Source organism: Podarcis pityusensis (assembly GCF_964106645.2).
Source record: "Podarcis pityusensis genome assembly, chromosome: 2".
NCBI classification, from domain to species: domain Eukaryota; kingdom Metazoa; phylum Chordata; class Lepidosauria; order Squamata; family Lacertidae; genus Podarcis; species Podarcis pityusensis.
Genome location: NC_138029.1, coordinates 82116732 through 82135394, shown reverse-complemented (window position 1 = coordinate 82135394; position 18663 = coordinate 82116732). Strand labels below are relative to the sequence as shown.

The 18663-nt window shown below is 42.6% G+C and overlaps 1 protein-coding gene across 1 annotated transcript in view; it reads left to right on the top strand.

Annotated features, from left to right (window-relative positions):
- TKT (transketolase) overlaps nt 1-18663 on the top strand; it is a 34594-nt gene that overhangs the window by 2824 nt on the left and 13107 nt on the right. Inside the window, exons 2-6 of the mRNA XM_080996797.1 lie at nt 8474-8591; nt 9966-10079; nt 11694-11791; nt 16567-16758; nt 18232-18350. Coding sequence (XP_080852923.1) covers nt 8474-8591; nt 9966-10079; nt 11694-11791; nt 16567-16758; nt 18232-18350 — 641 coding nt within the window. The remainder of the gene's footprint in view (nt 1-8473; nt 8592-9965; nt 10080-11693; nt 11792-16566; nt 16759-18231; nt 18351-18663) is intronic.

Genomic DNA, 18663 nt, shown 5'->3' with positions numbered 1-18663 from the left:
ATTCTGACAACCACACATTCTGTTCTGAGGTCCATCTGAAGGATTAGGGATAATAATACATATATATAAAAATGTAAACCCTTCCACCTTGTGTTGGGCAACAAAGTTGCGACGAAAGAAAAGTGATGGACCCATTTTGAATTTGAATGAATTCAAACCATTGCACCATAGTTCAGCCTTAACGTTGGTTCAGTGTGACATCAGACCTGAGAAACCATGATTTGTAATGCAACTGAAAATTACAACGGGGAACATGATATGAAGTGAGTTTGCTTGTACTAGCTGTAATTCCACGATTGTCTGAATTGACACACCATAGGTATGGCTGATGCCTTGGTGCACCATTAAGGCAGAAAAGCTGGGGGAAATGAAAGTGCACATGTGACTTCAGTTGTAGCATCTTCATGGGTGCTCTATTCTGCTCGCAGGATACTTCTCCTCTTTCATAGCCTAACTCTTACTAGATGCTTCCTCTGTAGCTGTTTTCAGGGCAGCTCACAGTATTAGAGGAGTTTGGAACAAACAGGGAACAGCCTTATAACGAGTCCCTTTGTAAGAGAAGTAACAACAGCAAGAATTTAAATGCAAGTGTATTTTAAAACTGATATTAGTTCTAATCATCGTGCCTGATTTGCCTTGAAAGGAGCGTGTTCTGCTTGATCCTAAAGTTCACCAAGTCATGTAGAAGGTGGCAAAAACCTTATTCTCCCAGATGGAGCTCAAAATGACTTTATATTGGTTGTGGGTGGTGGTAGCAACTCGGTGCGCGGCTTCACCGTCCTCCTGAAGCCATGCTGTTCTGCGGGTGGTTGCTCCGCCCTCCTGGCTACCGCAGTGCCTGATGGGTTCCCACCAAACCCAGATTCAAATTCCGGCCTATCCGCGGTGGCCTTGGGGTGGGGCAAGAGCAGCAGACTGAGTTGGAGCAGGCTTCACTCTGGTCCGCTCCAGAAGCATAAAAAGGGGCCAGAGCTGATCTCTAATCTTGTTTTTTCTTACAGGCTAACCTTTCTCCTTTCTAGGTTCTCTGGCGTTGATATGGTTGTACAATGGCTACTGTTTTCTCACAGCTGGGAAAGAATTTCCCCTGCTCTACAGGTTTTGCCTACCCAATAGCAATTGTCACAACTTTGGCGATTTTAGGCATTGGGCAGAATCCTTTAGTCTTAACAACTGAAAGAGGGTAAAGTGGTGACTTATCCCTTTTGCGGCGGCGACACCAGGGTACCCTGTTAAAGGGGTCTTGAGGGGAGTCTTTGTCCACAAGGGCACAACAAGTGGGCCATAGAACTCCCCCCAGTGACGTGGGAGAGAGCCAGTTGCGTAAACACACATTTTGCAGTGGCCCCATATTCCCGTTTGGCTGTGACTTGCCTTAGACCCCCAGCAGGGGGGCTGAGAGGGATACGCACCCAGTGCCTATGCCAAAGTTTCCAACATGTGAAATTCAATAAAGTTGTGGCCATTTTAATCCCTAAAGATGGTGTCGTGTCTCCTGCTTGATCCTGAGGTCTGGCTCCCGGTGGGGTGGGGACTTTGCCTGGGCACGCAAAAATCATTTATAACTAGCTACCATTGCCAGCTGAGCTACAAGCAGCAAATCTGGATCCAGAGCAGCAAATTGATTCTGTCAATGCCATGACTCTCCAGAGCAGGCAATGCAGCCTCATTCTGCAATCTCTATTTCTTTTTAATTCAGCTTCATACTTCCCAAATATATATCATGCATTCTTTAGCAATCAACTTAAGAGCTTGCAAATGGATAGAGAGGCAGTTTGGATTCACCAGACTTTGAGTGTGTCTCTAGTTGAGGGCAAATAGCATTCCTCAGCCTTGGTCACAGCTCTTTTGTACTTTCAAAGCCTATGCTAATTTTTATGCGCATTAAAATGTGACTCTGTCACAAATTGCTACATCTCTTGTAATAAAGTAATTTGTTAAGGCAAAACCATTTCTGAGGAAGGATATGGAATGAGTGGGGGGAAAACGAAGCAGATTCTGGGGGTAGGGGAAGAAAGTACCTAACCATAAAGCAGAACCCTTAGAAGGAAGTTGTCTTTCTTATTCTCGGTGTGGTGTTGCAATAGCTATATTTACCATTTTACAACATCAAGGTGGTTCCTGTTTTATTTTTTGAGGTCAGTTGGAGTTCTGTCTGAAGGAGACTGTGGGGATGCAAAGCCTAGTGACTGGGAAATTAAGAGATGGGAACAATGTGATTGTACAGTACATTCAAATACAGAATCAATATTTATTTGAACAGTCTCTTTAGTAAAAAGCAGGGAGCAGAGACTCAGTACTCAGTTCGGCAAGATCTAATTCCTCCTTTGTTATCCCTGGGGCCAGATACTAGAATGAATAGATGTAGAATGAATAGATGGATATCAGTTCTTGCCACTCCTTGGGAGCAGAAAATGGCCAGAAGTAAATGCATGATGAATCATGTTATGGGGCTCTGCAAGTCTCCAATTGATATGCCCTACCCAATTCTTTGTTTGCACTAACAGAAAAGTGCCTGAGGATGCTTGGGTAGTCTTTTAGTCCTCTTTCCCTATTGTGTCCAGACTGAGCCATCTAGTAGAGTCTTAAAAGGGTCTCATGACCACGAGGGGGTGGGTAACATGCCAGTTGTGGGAGGAGCCAGAGGTAGAAGTAGGTGATGGTGATGGCGACAAACAATCCAGAGCTGGAAGGAGGAGGCAGCCTTTGTCCATGAGGACACTTATCTTCCTTGAATGGCAATGATGAATGAGTGCATGCTCAGACTATGTAACTGCCTTTTCAAGGGGACTGTGACTGCACCCAGAACAGGCTGTCTACCTAATTCCAGAGAAAGCAATCTACTAATCTACAGGACCTCCCTCTTGTCTGGATTCAGTATCTACTTACTGGTCCTCATAGAATTATAGAGTTGGAAGTGATCCCAAGGGTCTTCTAGTCCAACCCCCTGCAATGCAGGAATCCCAACTATATATACATGACAGATGGCCACCCAACCTCTGCTTTAAAACCTCCAACAAAGGAGAGTCCACAACCTCCCAAGGGACCTCCCATTCCACTGTCAAACAGCTCTTACTGTCAAAGTTCTTCCTGAGTCTCTCTTTCTTTTTTTTTTGTAACTTCAATTCATTGGTTCAAATCCTATCTGCTTCAGAGCAGGAGAAAACAAGCTTGCTCCATCTTCCATGTGACAGCTCTTTAGATATTTGAAGATGGCTATCATATCTCCTCTCAGTCTCCTCTTCTCCAGGTTAAACATACCCAGCTCCTTAATCTGTTCCTCATAAGACTTGGTTTCTAAACCCTTGATAATCTTGGTTGCCTTCCTCTGCACATATTCCAGCTTGTCAACATCCTTCTTAAAGTGTGGTGCCCAGAACTGGACACAAGAGTCCAGGTGTGGTCTGACCAAAATAGAATAGAGTAGGACTATTACTTTCCTTGATTGGAACACTGTACTTCTGTTGACGCAGCCTAGAATAGCATTAGCTTTTTTTGCTGTTGACTCCTGACCTTTTTATTATTTTTAACCTCTCTTGCAAGTCTGAGATTTGGCCCACCTGACCTTTCCCCTGCAACTGCTGGTAACTCATGAATACTCTTCCTTTGGGATTTCCCATTTCTTCCATTTCTTATTCATTCCCTTCTTACATCTCAGCTCATCTATAAGTTCCTTATGTTGCCACACTGGTTTCACTAGAAGCATCCCATGCATCTGGGCACTGGTCAAGGATTCAGATGACAAGGAGAAATAGAGCTAGATGGCGTCTGCGCCATGTTGCATAGTGATAGCAACTTCCTGAAGCATCCCTGCCTTTAGCACAAGCAATGAGTTCACAGACCTGGTGATTGGTGGCTGTAGGCTGCTGGCTGTCCTACCCAGCTGGCCCTGCATGCTCAACCTGAGCAATCACATTGGTTTTTGCAGGTCCTTTTAAGTGCAGCAAGTCAAGGTAGTCTCTTGACTACTGCCTCCTTTGCCAACATCTGGAATCAGTGACTTTCTAAACATGGGTTCACAACCTCCATCAAAATTGTGGTGCATGTTTCCAAATGTCTCTTCTTGGTAAAAGCCGAAATTGGTTATTTTATGCTTTCATGTTGTTACGCCTTTCTACTCCTTTTGGTCATATTTGCCTTTGCATAATTCCACCCCACCCGCTGGCACTTGGTGCGTTTTTGCTTAATCAACTGTCCATGCTGAGTAGGCATCTTTTGTATTGCAGCTCTGTTTGTTTTGTGTTAATCCAAGCAGTTTGACCAGAACTAATAGAATTTGACGATTGAAAGAAGAGAGGTTTGAGAAAGAACAAATGGTTATTGTAGTTTCAGAGGAATATTTTATTTTTTAAGAAATTGCAAGAAGGAAGTTACGTATGAATGTATTTCCATAGAATCCACTGTGTTTACATTCCTTTTCCAAAACATGTTGTCCGTATTGGGAGTGATGTTTGCAAATGTATAGGGAACAAGTTATTTTGCACATTGGCCAATAGTTGAAAATCTCTAGTTTCAACAGGAATTGTTTTTTACGTGGAATGTGTTGAATTTCAGATATTGGAGCGTAGCTCGGTTTGTAAACTGAATTCCAGTTACTGATGGAAGCTGAAAGGTAGAGGGTGTGCTCTACTACGTCTTCTGCAACACCTTAGTTCATTTTGAAATCTGCTTGAAACCTTTTGCAGAAGTCTTATGAAAATTAGTGGTACTTGCAGAACACTATTGCTTAGTGTGTGCTTTTTTGCAATATCAGTATTTTGCAATCTAATCCTAAAGCTGCTGTCATACTCCCACATACCTGTAAGTAAGCCCTGTTGAATTCAGTAAGACTTACTTTTGAGTAAATGTGGCTAGAACTGTGTTGTCCATCTTGCCAAGTTTAATCGGACTTGCTTCCTGGTAACCAAGGGTTGCAATCCTAAGCACATGTAACATCTCCCCCTCCAGTGGATAGGTAGCTCAATTTTCAGTTTTTATATTTTATTAATATAATTTTAAACCTGTTTTAAAATTTTTTTTAATGCTAACAATTATTGAAGTCCCCTACCACAAATATCTGTATTTCTATAACTATGTATTTATATCTGTATCTATATCTGAGTGCCCAGAGGGGTAGCTGTGTTAGTCTGCTGCAGCAAAACAGCAAGAAGTCTTGTTTGATGAAATGGACTCTTGTCCACTACAACATATGCTGTAATATATTAGCTGGCATTTAAGGTGCCTTAAGATTCTTTGTTGGAATTGAGAATTGTTGTGGTAAAATGTTTTTAATTGGTTGCTTTAATTTTTTTAAATGTTTGTTTTCATTCCCTGTTTAATTTTTCTTCTTCTACATGTTCACCAATAGGTTTATTTAAAAACTTTTCCCTCAGAGCAGCAGTTCTTTAGAGAGATGGTTAAGTATAACATTTATAAGATTTAAGGAATGAAAGCCTTTTAAGCAAGCATGTAAGGTTTACTGATTAACAGCCATGTGTAAATATTTACTAATACATGTTTTTGAGTCGTGACTTAAATCTAATTATTTTAATTCCTAGCGTGCAAGCACTTAACAAGGGATGAGCACTAACCTTTACTCCTGTTTTTTTAAAAAAGCATTTGCATGTGTTTTAAGAAATTGTTAACGAGAGTGCTGTTCCCAAAGGGGTTTGGATTAGGAAGCAATATTTAATTGGCAGCTTGATAATTAGCACATTATATAGCCTTAAATCCTGTGGATGTCATACAACTGTTGTATCATGTGTTTGGATTTAGGATTTTAAAAATGCTAACATGCATGGAAAATGTAAAGGGAAAATGCCTTGTGACAGCCAAACTAGTAGACCGTTACTCTATGAACAGGATTTCTGGCTGTTAACTATTATAGCTGCCCTATAGCATGTCAGCTAGTACAACTGACAATTCATTCCACTGGATCATTACAAGCTACTGACGCTTTTAGACTAGTAATGTTTAAAACTGAGCGTGATCCTAGGTCACAGATTTCAGCCATAAATTTACGAACAGTTTTACTCTAATTCTGCAGTCCATAATACACTTATACTAGGGAGTAAGCCTCATCGGGACGCGGATGGCACTGTGGGTTAAACCACTGAGCCTTGGGCTTGCCGATCAGAAGGTCGGCGGTTCGAATCCCCGCGGTGGAGTGAGCTCCTGTTGCTCGGTCCCTCCTCCTGCCAACCTAGCAGTTCGAAAGCACATCGAAGTGCAAGTAGATAAATAGGCACCGCTCTGGCGGAAAGGTAAATGGCGTTTCCGTGCACTGCTCTAGTTTGCCAGAAGCGGCTTAGTCATGCTGGCCACATGACCCAGAAGCTGTACGCTGGCTCCCTCAGCCAGTAAAGCTGGATGAGCGCCGCAACCCCAGAGTCATCCATGACTGGACCAAACGGGCAGGGGTCCCTTTACCTTTACCTTTTAAGCCTCATTGAACCCAGTAGGACAGGAATGAGGAACCTCCAGCCCAGGGGGCCAGTTTTGGCCTGCCAACTTTCCCCATTTGGACTGCAAAGCCATTTTGTGCAAGCCATGCTCACCTGTCCAACACCTGAGGGTCATACAGATCAGGGTGGGGGGCCTTTGAAATGCTGCACAAAACTGGTACCCAGCACTAAGCAGGATTGCCCTCCTGGTACATTGGCTGATGCAAAGAAAGGGTGATCCTACAGGAAACTCCCTCGCACACCCAAATCTGCTCAGTTTGGCTGCACTTTCAGAACACTCAGCAGGTAGCAAAGCACTGCTAAAAGCTAGCTCTTTTTTTTTCATTTCAGCAGCTGTTTCACTGTAAACCCCTTGTAGTGAAACAGATGTTAGCAGTGCCTTCCTGCCTCCTACAAACTTTCAGGTCCTGACTTTGGGATTTCAAAGGGCAAAAATCCTTGATATTGTTTGTGACAGAATGTGGGTTGGCAGGTAGGCATCCTCACTCACTTGTTAAATGTGGCCCATGAGTTGGATCTGGCCTGTGGAGCCAAAAGGTTTCTCCACACTTGAAGCAGGGCTAAGTAATCTTACATAGGGTTGAGCTGTAAAATTCTGTTAAATATATTAAAATAAATGATATATTATTGATAAGTCCAAATTCTGAAATCCAGATGCCTTGCTTATGGAATGCTGTTATACTATCTATAATTAACTGTATGCATTCTTATAAATTCTGTCTTTTAGAGACAAAGTAAATCACACTGCAGGGTCATGCTTGCTTTCTCAGTTTCTCCAATCCCTAGAAACGTTAATTTCTAGTTTCCCTGTGATAATCGTTCAGGGTAGGCAATATCTTAAAAGGGTATGACAAATATTCACAAATGAAAAATGAAGTGGGGGGAAGAATTCCCACTCCACCATTCAAAAGCCAGATCTATTGAGGTTTTTCTTTTTCTTTTCAAGGCAAGTCGGGGCTTTTAGAAACCTCTTAAAGAAATTAGTTTAACAACTGTGGAGAATCTCTCTTGCTGCCCGAACATGATACTCAGGTGTGGTACTATAAGAATTGTTTGCTGTTGATCCTTAAGATCACATTGGGATATAGAGGAGGAGGAAGCAAGCCACTTCAAGTTTATACTAGGTTAAACAGAATTGTGCTTGTTTCTTGTCCTGAAATAGCCTAATAATCTGCAGTGCTAGAAAGGGCATCTTTCCTGTTCATCTTCCTTTTAGTAATGTACTGACATGATTATTTTGCAAACCAACTGAAACCCTTCCCTGAAGCTCAGGAGAAAATCATACATGACATGCTCCTTCACAATGTCATTGAAATCCCTGCTGCAAATCTCCTTCAACTTGTGCTCTCGAAAGAGAGAAAACATATCCAATGTCATAATGCACCAACTTGTTTTCTGAAGCTTAACTTTCCTTTATAAGTGCTCATTAAAACTTAATATCTAGTCAGATAAGTGCTCTTTCAAAGTGGCTAACTTGTGTCCTTTCAGATATTGCTGGACTACACTCCCATCATCCTGGCTGGGGCTGGTGAGAAGTAGAGTCCAGTGGCATCTAGGCGGCGAATACCCTGTAGCCATGTATAATAAACCATAGGCAAGGGGCCATTTCCCCAAAATACCTAAGTATTGTCAGGGCTTCGTTCAGGTCAAGGAGATCTCCTTGGGCCTTTCACAGGAAATGAAGCTTTTCTCTAAAAGTAGGTGAATGTGTAACTTCATGAACACAATAGCTGCTAATTCTGATGCTCTTTCTTGATCTTAGCGGAGAGAAAGTAGCTCAAGGTGTTCTGTCACCGAAGCTTACATTTCGGCATCCATTTTGGGGGAGATAACACGACATCCTCTTCTCTTAACTGATCAGAGCTAATGGACACTAGGATGATAGTAGATGGAAGGAGTTCTCACAGGCACTTCTAATGGCACGTTTCCCTGTGGAAGCCTGGAAGGATGAGCATGTTGGTGTTTCAGTGACAGAAATGTGACCTGACAAGAGGCTGCAGTTGTAACGCTCCGTGTGCTTTGATTTGCAGCCACCCAACGTCATGTTGCAGTGCTGCAGAAATCATGTCTGTGCTGTTTTTCCATACCATGAGGTACAAGCCGCAGGATCCCAGAAATCCTAACAATGACCGGTTTGTTCTTTCCAAGGTAAGAGCTAGATCTTTTTCATTACTCTCCTGAAGGCTAGCTCTGATTGAATACTCTACTCCATTTCCTAATGGCTCTTTGCAACAGGGGGAAAAAATATCCTCAGCAGTGTTCTTATACAACAATGCAAAAAACCCAAGAATTTCTTTGCCATCCTTCACAATTTCTGCGCTGACCCTTGGATTCATGCACTTGTTTCAAACTCCTTGGGCTTTTGAGACATTGGCTCAAATGCCAGTCAAGTTAGTCACACCTAAGTCCTATTGGAATCAGTAGGACAGTTAACCAACAGGACATTAATTTCAGTGGAACTTGAAATTCAGCCGGCTGTCTTTTGCTTTGGGCTGTTACTCCTTATCTCTACCTCTTTGTACACCCTGAGATGGGGGGTGGGGCTCAAACCCACTTATGAAGAGAAGCAAACCATTAACCAGGAGGCACCATATATTGCAGGATCCTTGGGATTTTGTTTTCTCATCTCTCACTTTGGGCATTTGCTTCTCTCTACAATGAGCAGAGGGACGCGGGTGGCGCTGTGGCAATCTAGCGCCTGCCAATCTAGCAGTTCGAAAGCACCTTTGGGTGCAAATAGATAAATAGGGACCGCTTACCAGCGGGAAGGTAAACGGCGTTCCGTGTGCTGCGCTGGCTCGCCAGATGCAGCTTGTCACGCTGGCCACGTGACCCGGAAGTGTCTGTGGACAGCGCTGGCTCCCGGCCTATAGAGTGAGATGAGCGTACAACCCTAGAGTCTGGCAAGACTGGCCCGTACGGGCAGGGGTACCTTTACCTTTACCTTTACTACAATGAGCAGAACACAGGAGCGACTGGGAGAAAGTATTTGCAGCCTTCTGGTCTTTGACTTCAAATATTTTTTTCCCTTTGCACATGTAGACATACCTATTTTTTTAAAACTTTCACTTATTGCTGTTCTAACTGCTTGTCTGCTTCCACCCTCTTTTCCATTACTTCCTACTCCTGTTTTTGCCATGTTTGCCATGCTAGAACAGCCGTCCCCATTTTCTGTTGAGCCCCTTTCCCCCCTCCTAGTTCACTGTCCCTTTTTGCCTCATTTAAACTCTCCGATTTGAATAAGACCCTTCAGCAGAGACCATGTCACTAGTGTGATATCTAATGGTTTTTCTCCTCAATAGTTAATTAAAAAACAAACAAACCACAAGAGCTTTGCTGCATCAAGCAAAAATCCCATCTACTCTAGCATCATCCTGTTCTTGCAGTAGACAACCAGATGCCTGCAAGCAGAATATGAGGGCAACATGTTGACATGAGCATTTCCATATCCTTGCATGCTATTTTGCCTCTCTTCTTAAGATGGTCTGCAATTGTTGATTTTGTTTCTTCCCCTTCGTCTAGGGTCATGCAGCCCCAATCTTGTATGCTGCCTGGGCTGAAGCAGGCTTCCTCCATGAATCAGAGTTATTAAACCTGAGGAAAATTGATTCCATTTTGGAAGGCCACCCTGTGCCAGTGAGTATTTCGGGAAAACGCAGGGAGATTGCCTTAGGAATCAAAATGTTTGTGCACCTTTTACACTACTGTCAACATCTGGTTCATAGTGATAGTTTAGCAATGCTTTAACAGAAGTAAACCCATGAGTTGACAACAAATGAAGTATAGTTAAAGGTGTCCCGTTCCCCCGAGAAAGCAACCAAAGAAGATTACTTTTACATTTTAGAAGGGCACTCAATGCCTTTACTTTCATGCACGTCAATATTAGCCATGGTATTAAAACAGGCTCCTGCCAACCTAGCAGTTCAAAAGCACATCGAAGTGCAAGTAGATAAATAGGTTCCGCTCTGGCAGGAAGGTAAACGGCGTTTCCGTGCACTGCTCTGGTTCTCCAGAAGCGGCTTAGTCATGCTGGCCACATGCTGACCTGGAAGTTGTACGCCGGCTTTCTCGGCCAGTAAAGTGAGATGAGCGCCGCAACCCCAGAGTCGTCTGCAACTGGACCTAATGGTCAGAGGTCCCTTTACCTTTACCTTTATTAAAACAGGCTACTTTTTATGATGCTCTGACACATCTCTCATACCTCTGAGAATGGATGGATGCTTCATCACAAATCCCCTCTACACACTGCCACTGCCTGCCCTAGATGCAGAAGCCCATGGAAGTGGCTGTAGAGTTTGATCTCTCACCCTCTGCTCTTGAACGTGGTAGAAGGGCAGATCCATGGACAGTTGCCTGGTCTCTGTCTGCTTTGTCTCTGGACTGATGTTAAGAGGGAGCGTCGCCAGGCACAGGTTCACCTAGTGAGCAGCTGTTTTTGAAATGTACAGTTGATCAAGATAATTAGTTCAGCATGCTTTCTTCATTTGTTAGAATCTATTTAACATGACCATTGCAACAGCTGCCAGCTAAGAGCAGAAAACGGGGCTTTAAATATTTGGGGCAGGTGCAGCTTTTGCATCTCAGACCTTCAGAGATGTGCAGTATAGGTTATGACTGCAGAGTAATACTTAACTCCTGACACACCTGTATTGCATTAATTTACTCATGTAGGGTTGCATCCGGTGCTGCTGATCTGCTCACACAACATACTACCTCTTGCACATGGGAATGTCTGCTTCCTCTTCCCCGCAGCCCCTTGTGCACCCTTAAAATCTGATTCAGAGCAGATTTTGGGGTCACACAGAAGACGTAGGGGTAGTAGTCTTGTTGCATGAATGGAACGCCAGTTGTATTGGATGCAGCCCATAGGCTCTTCTCATGACTTCCTGAAGTGCTCAGAGGGAGTGCTTGATCTGGCAGCTAAGGCTGACTAAGGGCTAGATTTCTAGGGCAGGGTGGGGTTGGGTGGGGTATGGTACTTAGATAATATAGATGGCTAAAAAGATGAGTATTGATGGCGAAAAGATGAGTTTCACAAATTAGTCTTCAGAGAGTTAGGTTGGTATCTTTCCCTGCTTCACTAGATGTACCTGTGGGAACTTTGAGTCAGGGTTGAACCTGCAGCCTGTTCTGAGAATGCTTACTTGGAAGTAACCCCAACTGGGCTCAATGCTGGTGTGCCTAGGATTGAAAGCTTTAGAGTTTATGAAGTAGATATTCTTTTGATTACATGCTATTGCTTCTTTTTAGAAACAAGCATTCACTGATGTCGCTACTGGATCACTCGGTCAAGGATTGGGTGCTGCATGCGGTATGGCTTACACCGGGAAGTACTTTGACAAAGCCAGGTATCTTGAAAATATTTTACCCTCTTTGCTTGGATGGAGGTGTATGGATGGATAAGGAAATGAAGCAAAACTGCCCATGATGCTGTTACACAATCAAGTTTCCAATCTCAAGTTTGAGAATCCAGACCCTGCTAAATTAACAAGATTCATCTGTTGTTAAATTGGGCACAGAGCAAAGAAATGCCAAATCTGGTCCACAACCTTTTGAATTGCAATTATAGCTTGTTCGGTGCCCATGTACGTATGAGAGAAAGAGCGAGAATCTCCATATCTCTGCAGAAATAATGCTAGTGACAATGGAATAGAAAGGTGACTTTATATGAAAGCAGTATTTAGCTTGAGTGAAAGCGAATTTTGTTCAAAGATTGTTATGGCAACACAGCGTTGTTCAACAAAGGTGTTAGAGGATATTATGCAGAAGAGCCCTGTTGTGCGACTCGTAGTGAGTTCAAGGGCAATAGTCCTGTTAGAACTGGTATGAAAATCTTCATGTGGTGTTAAAGAAAAGTAGATATCCAAAGGCATTTGTCTGTGTGTATTGGGGAAGTTGATGTATTTTTTGTGAAAGTATTAGAGCATGAAAATCTGGGTTGCTGAGTAAATGCAATTTTACATTGCACACTTCACTTGCTTGAAAGCATTTCTGTGTACACTGATGTGCTGATCTTAATGCAGCCTGGCAGGTGGTATTCATAGAAAGACTTTATCTCTGCCTACGGTTGGTGCTCACTGGCTCTTTGCACGTCATGCTGGGGAATAGCCAGGGTTTTGTAAAGTCGTAATTTAGCTAGGTGACTAATAAAGTTTGCAGATACGTGCTCTAACACAAATGATATTTACTGTAGATGATAGCATGAACTGCTCTCATCAGTATTTATCCATTTTTATTCCTGCCTTGCTGTATTATTGCCAGCTTGCTATATTCACACACCCCACCTCACCTCTCACACAAATACATTTAATTTGCACACTGATGTTTCGGCAAATAGACAAATCAGCCCAGAAATTATACAGTCATCTGTAAAGTATTTGAGGAAGTAGGAAACGCAGAAAAGCTAAACTGGGGGGGGGGGCACCCTGTCACTTGAAGTTGAGTTTGATTCACAAAATCTTAGAGAGAGGAATGTTAAGTCCATCTAGAATTGTCAACTTTGTTCCATCAGCCTTCTGGGCCTTTTAACAGCTGCATATTAAGTTTAAATGCTGCTGCCAGTGCATTCCCCATCATGAGATACTGGGATGGGTCACAAATCACCCGTTAAATGTCTGCCAGAAAAAAATGGCATCAAATTGCACAATGCAGCAGTTACTTCACACTGGCTCTTTCTATCCCTGGCTGTCCCTACCAGGATGCATCACAGTCCATATTGGCCTTTGCTCATTTGAAAAAATCATAAAGTAGAACTGTCACCTGATTAAAGAAATGCTAGTTACTTGATCAGATGGTTTTTAGTTGACTATAACTGTGTAAATTTGCATCAGAATAAACAACAATGCAAGCATACTCTTGAATGCCTGCACATGTTTTGTGCGCATGTTGCAGTAGGCGCCATCTTACTAGAGACCTTTCATCCTCTGTAAGAGAGAGAGGACAGGGGATGCCTCTTCAAAGACAACACCTGCCCTCTGCAGCTTTTTCTAAGAACGTTTTAAAAATTAGTTCTTTTGCTTTGCTTTTTAAAACTCACAGACCTTGTAAATAAGCCCATAGAAGTTACTAGCCTGCAGAACTGTTTACAAGCTTGCTGGCGGCTAGCAAAGGATGGATGGAGAGCTCTGTTCCTTTTGCAACAAGCTGTGGCATTTCTGTGCTGGAAGTAAATGGGAAAGGGTTTCCATCCTCCGGCAGCTCCCTTAGTCTCTCTGCTGGTTGCTCAGCAGGGACAGACTCGTCTATCCCTCTGTTAACACCACTCACTTGCCTGCTTAGAATAGCATCATGCACTCAACCTGCATGCAGTTCCTAATCACTTGTGACTACCAGGCTAGTGCTTAAATGCAAGGCTGAGTCTTGGGCACCTTTTTAATAAATCAAAAGATTTCTAATCTATATTAATATAATCAGCCGTACCAAGAAGGAACATTGCTGTGCAAGACTGTCACTCCCAGTGCTTTTACATGTGGCAGATGCTAATGACACGAAAGAAGTGGGGGTAAACCCAGTATAATGGAAGTGGGGCTGAACCTTTTATTTAACTGCAGTAGGCCACAACTGAGGGCCAAATTAAACTTGACTCTGAATGCATTTGGAAGTTGCATTTGTATGTTTGGTTGTTGTTTTTTTACAGCTAATAGCAATGTGTGGGTGGGAAATTCTATCCTCTGCTAAATATGCCTCATGCTGTCACTTCAGCCCAGAAAGGGAGTTTCCATTGGTGCTGGTTGGAGCTATGAACTATAAAACAAGCAAACAAAACTTCAAGCATTTTAGTGTCCCAACTTGTTTTCCCTTGAGGTATAGCAGTTCTTACAGGTTAAGCATTTAGACTCAAATATACACATTGAATAATGTGCAAATCCTTGCCTCTGGCTGGATAGATTATAAGCAGCACTTGTTAAGTAATATCTGAGCTTTCCCAAGGATTTTGCTGAGTCACAGTGATGGTGTGTTTAGCAGGCACGCATTCATTCCAGCTTTACAGTAAGAGTCATTGTTAGAGCACCTTTTCCCCCTCAAGGTTACATTCTCGTTCTACAATAATTGGCACTAATGACTCACAGCTTCCCTCTGGTTACTCATTTTGATTACCTTTAGGTGAGGCTTTGACTTAGGCGGAAAAACCAAAAGTAGAGAATAATGTGTGTTTCAGATTATTCTTGCTGCTCATTACGAGATCCTTAAATACTTTCTAGGGCACACGGGCACACATTATTAGGCCTCTTAACAACCACAGCAGCCTACAGGAACAAATGAAGTTACTTCAGTGAACTACACTAGGAGGGCTTGAATTTTGGTCTTAAAAACCTGCATTATGGAGCTGAATAATACTTGTCTGCAGCCCTGTTTCTCATGGTGTATGACTATGAAAAAAACCTATCCTCTCAGGGCACATTTATGTTAGAATCCTAAAACCAATATTAACCTGTGCTTAAGGTTCCAGTAATGTCAGACATAGCTTCTAAATGACTGTAATTTTGCATGGGTGCTGTAATTTTGCATGGGTGCTGACAGAATCTTGCTGCATCAGAGCAAAGACCTATCTAGTCTAGCCGGTTAGATGCCCCATGGCAGCCCACAAGCAGAATATGAAGACATTTCCCACTATTGTTTCCAGCAACCGTATTTCAGTGGCGTCCTGTCTAAATCTGGAGGTAGCATATAGCCATCATAACTAGTGGCAGCTAATAGCCTTTTATATTCTATGAATTTGTCTAATCTGCTTTTAAAGCCATCTAGGCTAGTGGCTGCTATCATATCCTGCAGCAGCTCATTCCATAGGCTCATTCCATAAAGGGAGGAGAGGGCTTTTTAATACGATCAATACTTCCCATGATTCTTGGGGAAGGGGAGAAGCCATGACATTTAAGGCAGGCTTATGTCTGTAGTGCAAGCCTGATCGTATAACAGGACATCAGAGAGTATCCACAAGCCTTGTGTGACCTGTCAAACCAAATCCCCAAATGCAGGCATAAATCTTGTGTCCGTACCCCTGCGGATGGCAGCCATAAGAAATATGGCATAGCTAGCGTAAAGCTTTTAGTCACAAACCAACACAAACAAGACATTTGGATCGATCCATCTAATGAAGATTGTATACTTTCTCTCTGATTAAAGGAATAAATCAAAATAAAGTGGCCACCAGAACAGAAATAACCTAAGACATCTTAATGCCTTTAGTATCATACACCCAGAGAGCATGCTTTGGAAACATTATAGCAACCTTTCGCAAACTTGGGTCCCTGGATGTTGTTGAACTACAACTCCCATCATTCCTAGCTACCAGGACCAGCGGTCAGGGATGATGGAAGTTGTGGTCCAACAACATCTGGGGACCCAAGTTTGAGAAAGGCCGTGTAATAGTATGCCAAGCGCACTCGTTCTGACTACAGCAAAGTCAGCGGTGGGAAACTTAAGACCTTTCAGATGTTGCTGGACTAGAAACTTCTGTCCAGCATGGCCATTGCTCAGAGATAGTGGGCACTGTAGTCCAAGGGCATATGGGCAGCCACAAGTTTCCTGCCCCTGTCCTAATGGTGAAACCGAATGTAACGGCAGCAGGTCTGTGTTGAAATCCAGCTCTTCCCCAGCCACACAGGAAGCTGGGGGTGGTGGCAGGGTCTGAATTTCAGAATAAAAGGAAGTGATATACCGGACTTTCCATCGCTGTCACTTGAAGTTTTTTTTATATACCAAAAGTCTATCAGGCTAGGAAGCATGTGCCTGGCATGATGGGCTTTAGAGATGTAAGTCACGGAGGTGTCCTGTGCCCTGCCTGCCTTTTGCTCCTAAGATCCAAACCTATTTTCTCCAGATACACAGATATGCTGCTGTAACACCTAACTAGGTTATGTAATAATGATGCAACAAAAAATGGTAAAAAGAAAGGAAAGTATTTAAAAGCAAAATTCCTCAGAGGGCTGAAGCATGTTATAGGCTTTGAAGAAGAGCCAACAAAATCTATGTAGGAAGAGTGCCATTTAAAGGCAAAATGTTTCATTGGGGCTACCGTTGTATTGTCCATACTGTGTAGGCTTATCTGAAAAAGTGTTTTTCCTCCTTTGTCAACTTACGATACTGAATATTTAGTCCCTGCTTTTTGTTGTTCAATACGCAGCTACCGTGTTTATTGTGTCCTTGGTGATGGAGAATTGTCTGAAGGTTCAGTTTGGGAAGCAATGGCCTTTGCTGGGTTCTACAAGCTGGATAATTTGGTTGCTATTCTTGACATTAACCGACTTGGACAAAGTGACCCTGCGCCTCTGCAGCATCACGTTGAAATCTACCAAAAACGTTGTGAAGCCTTTGGGTATGTATGTATGTATGTATGTATGTATGTATTTGAGAAATATATGATGTCTTCAACCTTGGTTGCTCTGTGCTCTTTTCAATTTGTGGATTGGGTTCAGAGGATCATTAAATGCAGAGTCAAAATCTCTATGGGCAGCAGTCTTCCCACAGGGCTCTCCTGCTGAAGGAAGAGGGCATTTCCCCCCTGATTCCTCCCCCAAAATTCCTGTGCTCTCTGAAAAGCTGCTCCAGAGTGTCAGGATACAGAGTGCATGGGGCTACACAGAGAAGGCAGATTTGGTGAAAATCACCTTGTCTTCTTCATGCACTGGGAGCCTCCACTGAATCTCAATCCCTTCCACAAACAGAGACGTCTGCATCCAACTTGGAGCCATGATAGTCAGTATAAAGGGATCATAAATACAGAAAAGTAAAGGCCAATACAGGTTGTTAAATTTTGTCCAGGAGTCAGTCCGTTCTTCCATTTGAAGGGCACAAAATGGCAAGGAAGCGGTTTTTTTATTTGTTTAGCTGTTCACAGTCATGCTTTCATAGCATTTATTTCTGGCTCTGTTGAAATTTGTCACATTTGAGGAAACTGGCTATTTCCTCACTCCTTAAAACACACTTAAAGGCCCCATTGAACTATTTGAGCCTTTAGGTCACATAGGTGTTGCCTCTATTTCAGAAAGGATTTATTGTTATAGATTCTTGTGTCCTTAACAAGTATTCTAGACGTTGCTTTAGTTTATAGTTATATAATTATAGTGGTTAAACAGGTTGAAGGTAGCTTATAGCCTTTGAGCCCACAAAGAGAATGCGATAGTAAGTGGAAAAAGTAAAAACTTATTATTCAGAGAGATAATTCTTGGTTTTTGCAAAGGTCCTTTATGCTTATGAATACTTGGAAGATATTTATCTTTTAGTCTATGACACATTCTTGCCTAATATTCTTAGCTACTGGTTCTTTTATTATTCATTTATAAAGGTTAGGCTGAATATGCTAGGACTAAAATTTGCTGCTGTTCAGCGTGCCATAAGTCAGAGACGAAGACGAATAAGCTAAGGCTACAAGCCCAAGTGCAACATTTTCTGATTCTGACATGTCGCTGGGATCCAGAGAACTGTGTGCTCATTCCTAAGCATCCAGTAGAGCTTGGTCTTAATTTCTTTCAAACTGCAGCTCCCCAGGCCACATGGTAAACTACTGAGGAGTTTGATAAAGCGAACTGTGATACAGCTTGGGCTTCGCTGTTCAAAAAACATAGCAAAACATCTCATTGGGCGTGCCAAGCCCTTTGGTGCACTTAAGCTATTCTTTGGATCTTAGCTGCATCTTGCAACAAAAAATGCCATCGTGTAGCTTATTAATAATATATAACTATATGTACCAGTTCAGTGCTTGCTTTTGCTTATTCGGCACGGAGCTCTTATAAAAAGCTTTGCCTCTGCAAATCCTTTTAAAAGCTAATCTCTTTGTTTGCCTTCCTAGCTGGCATGCTATCGTCGTTGATGGGCACAGTGTGGAGGAACTGTGCAAAGCCTTTGGCCAGGCCAAACATCAGCCAACTGCAATTATTGCCAAGACTTATAAAGGCAAAGGAATAACAGGTGATGCCAGGCGGCAGACTTTTCAGCTGAGCAGCAGCTACCGCTATGATTTGCTTGTTAATAGTATTTTTAGCCACTTTTTTTATTAAGGATAAGGATGATGATAAGGAATTACATAGTGCTTTCATAACACTTATATTGTCATGTAATCCTTACAGCAACCCTGCATTAACGTTAACGCTGTTTTGCTGAAAGAGGTATGAGACTGAAAGGGTGGTTTGCCTATGGCCACCTAGTAAGTTCAAGGCAGATGTGAGATTCAAAAGCAGGGGTTTTCTGACTACAAGTTCAGTCTTTTCATCACTATGCTACA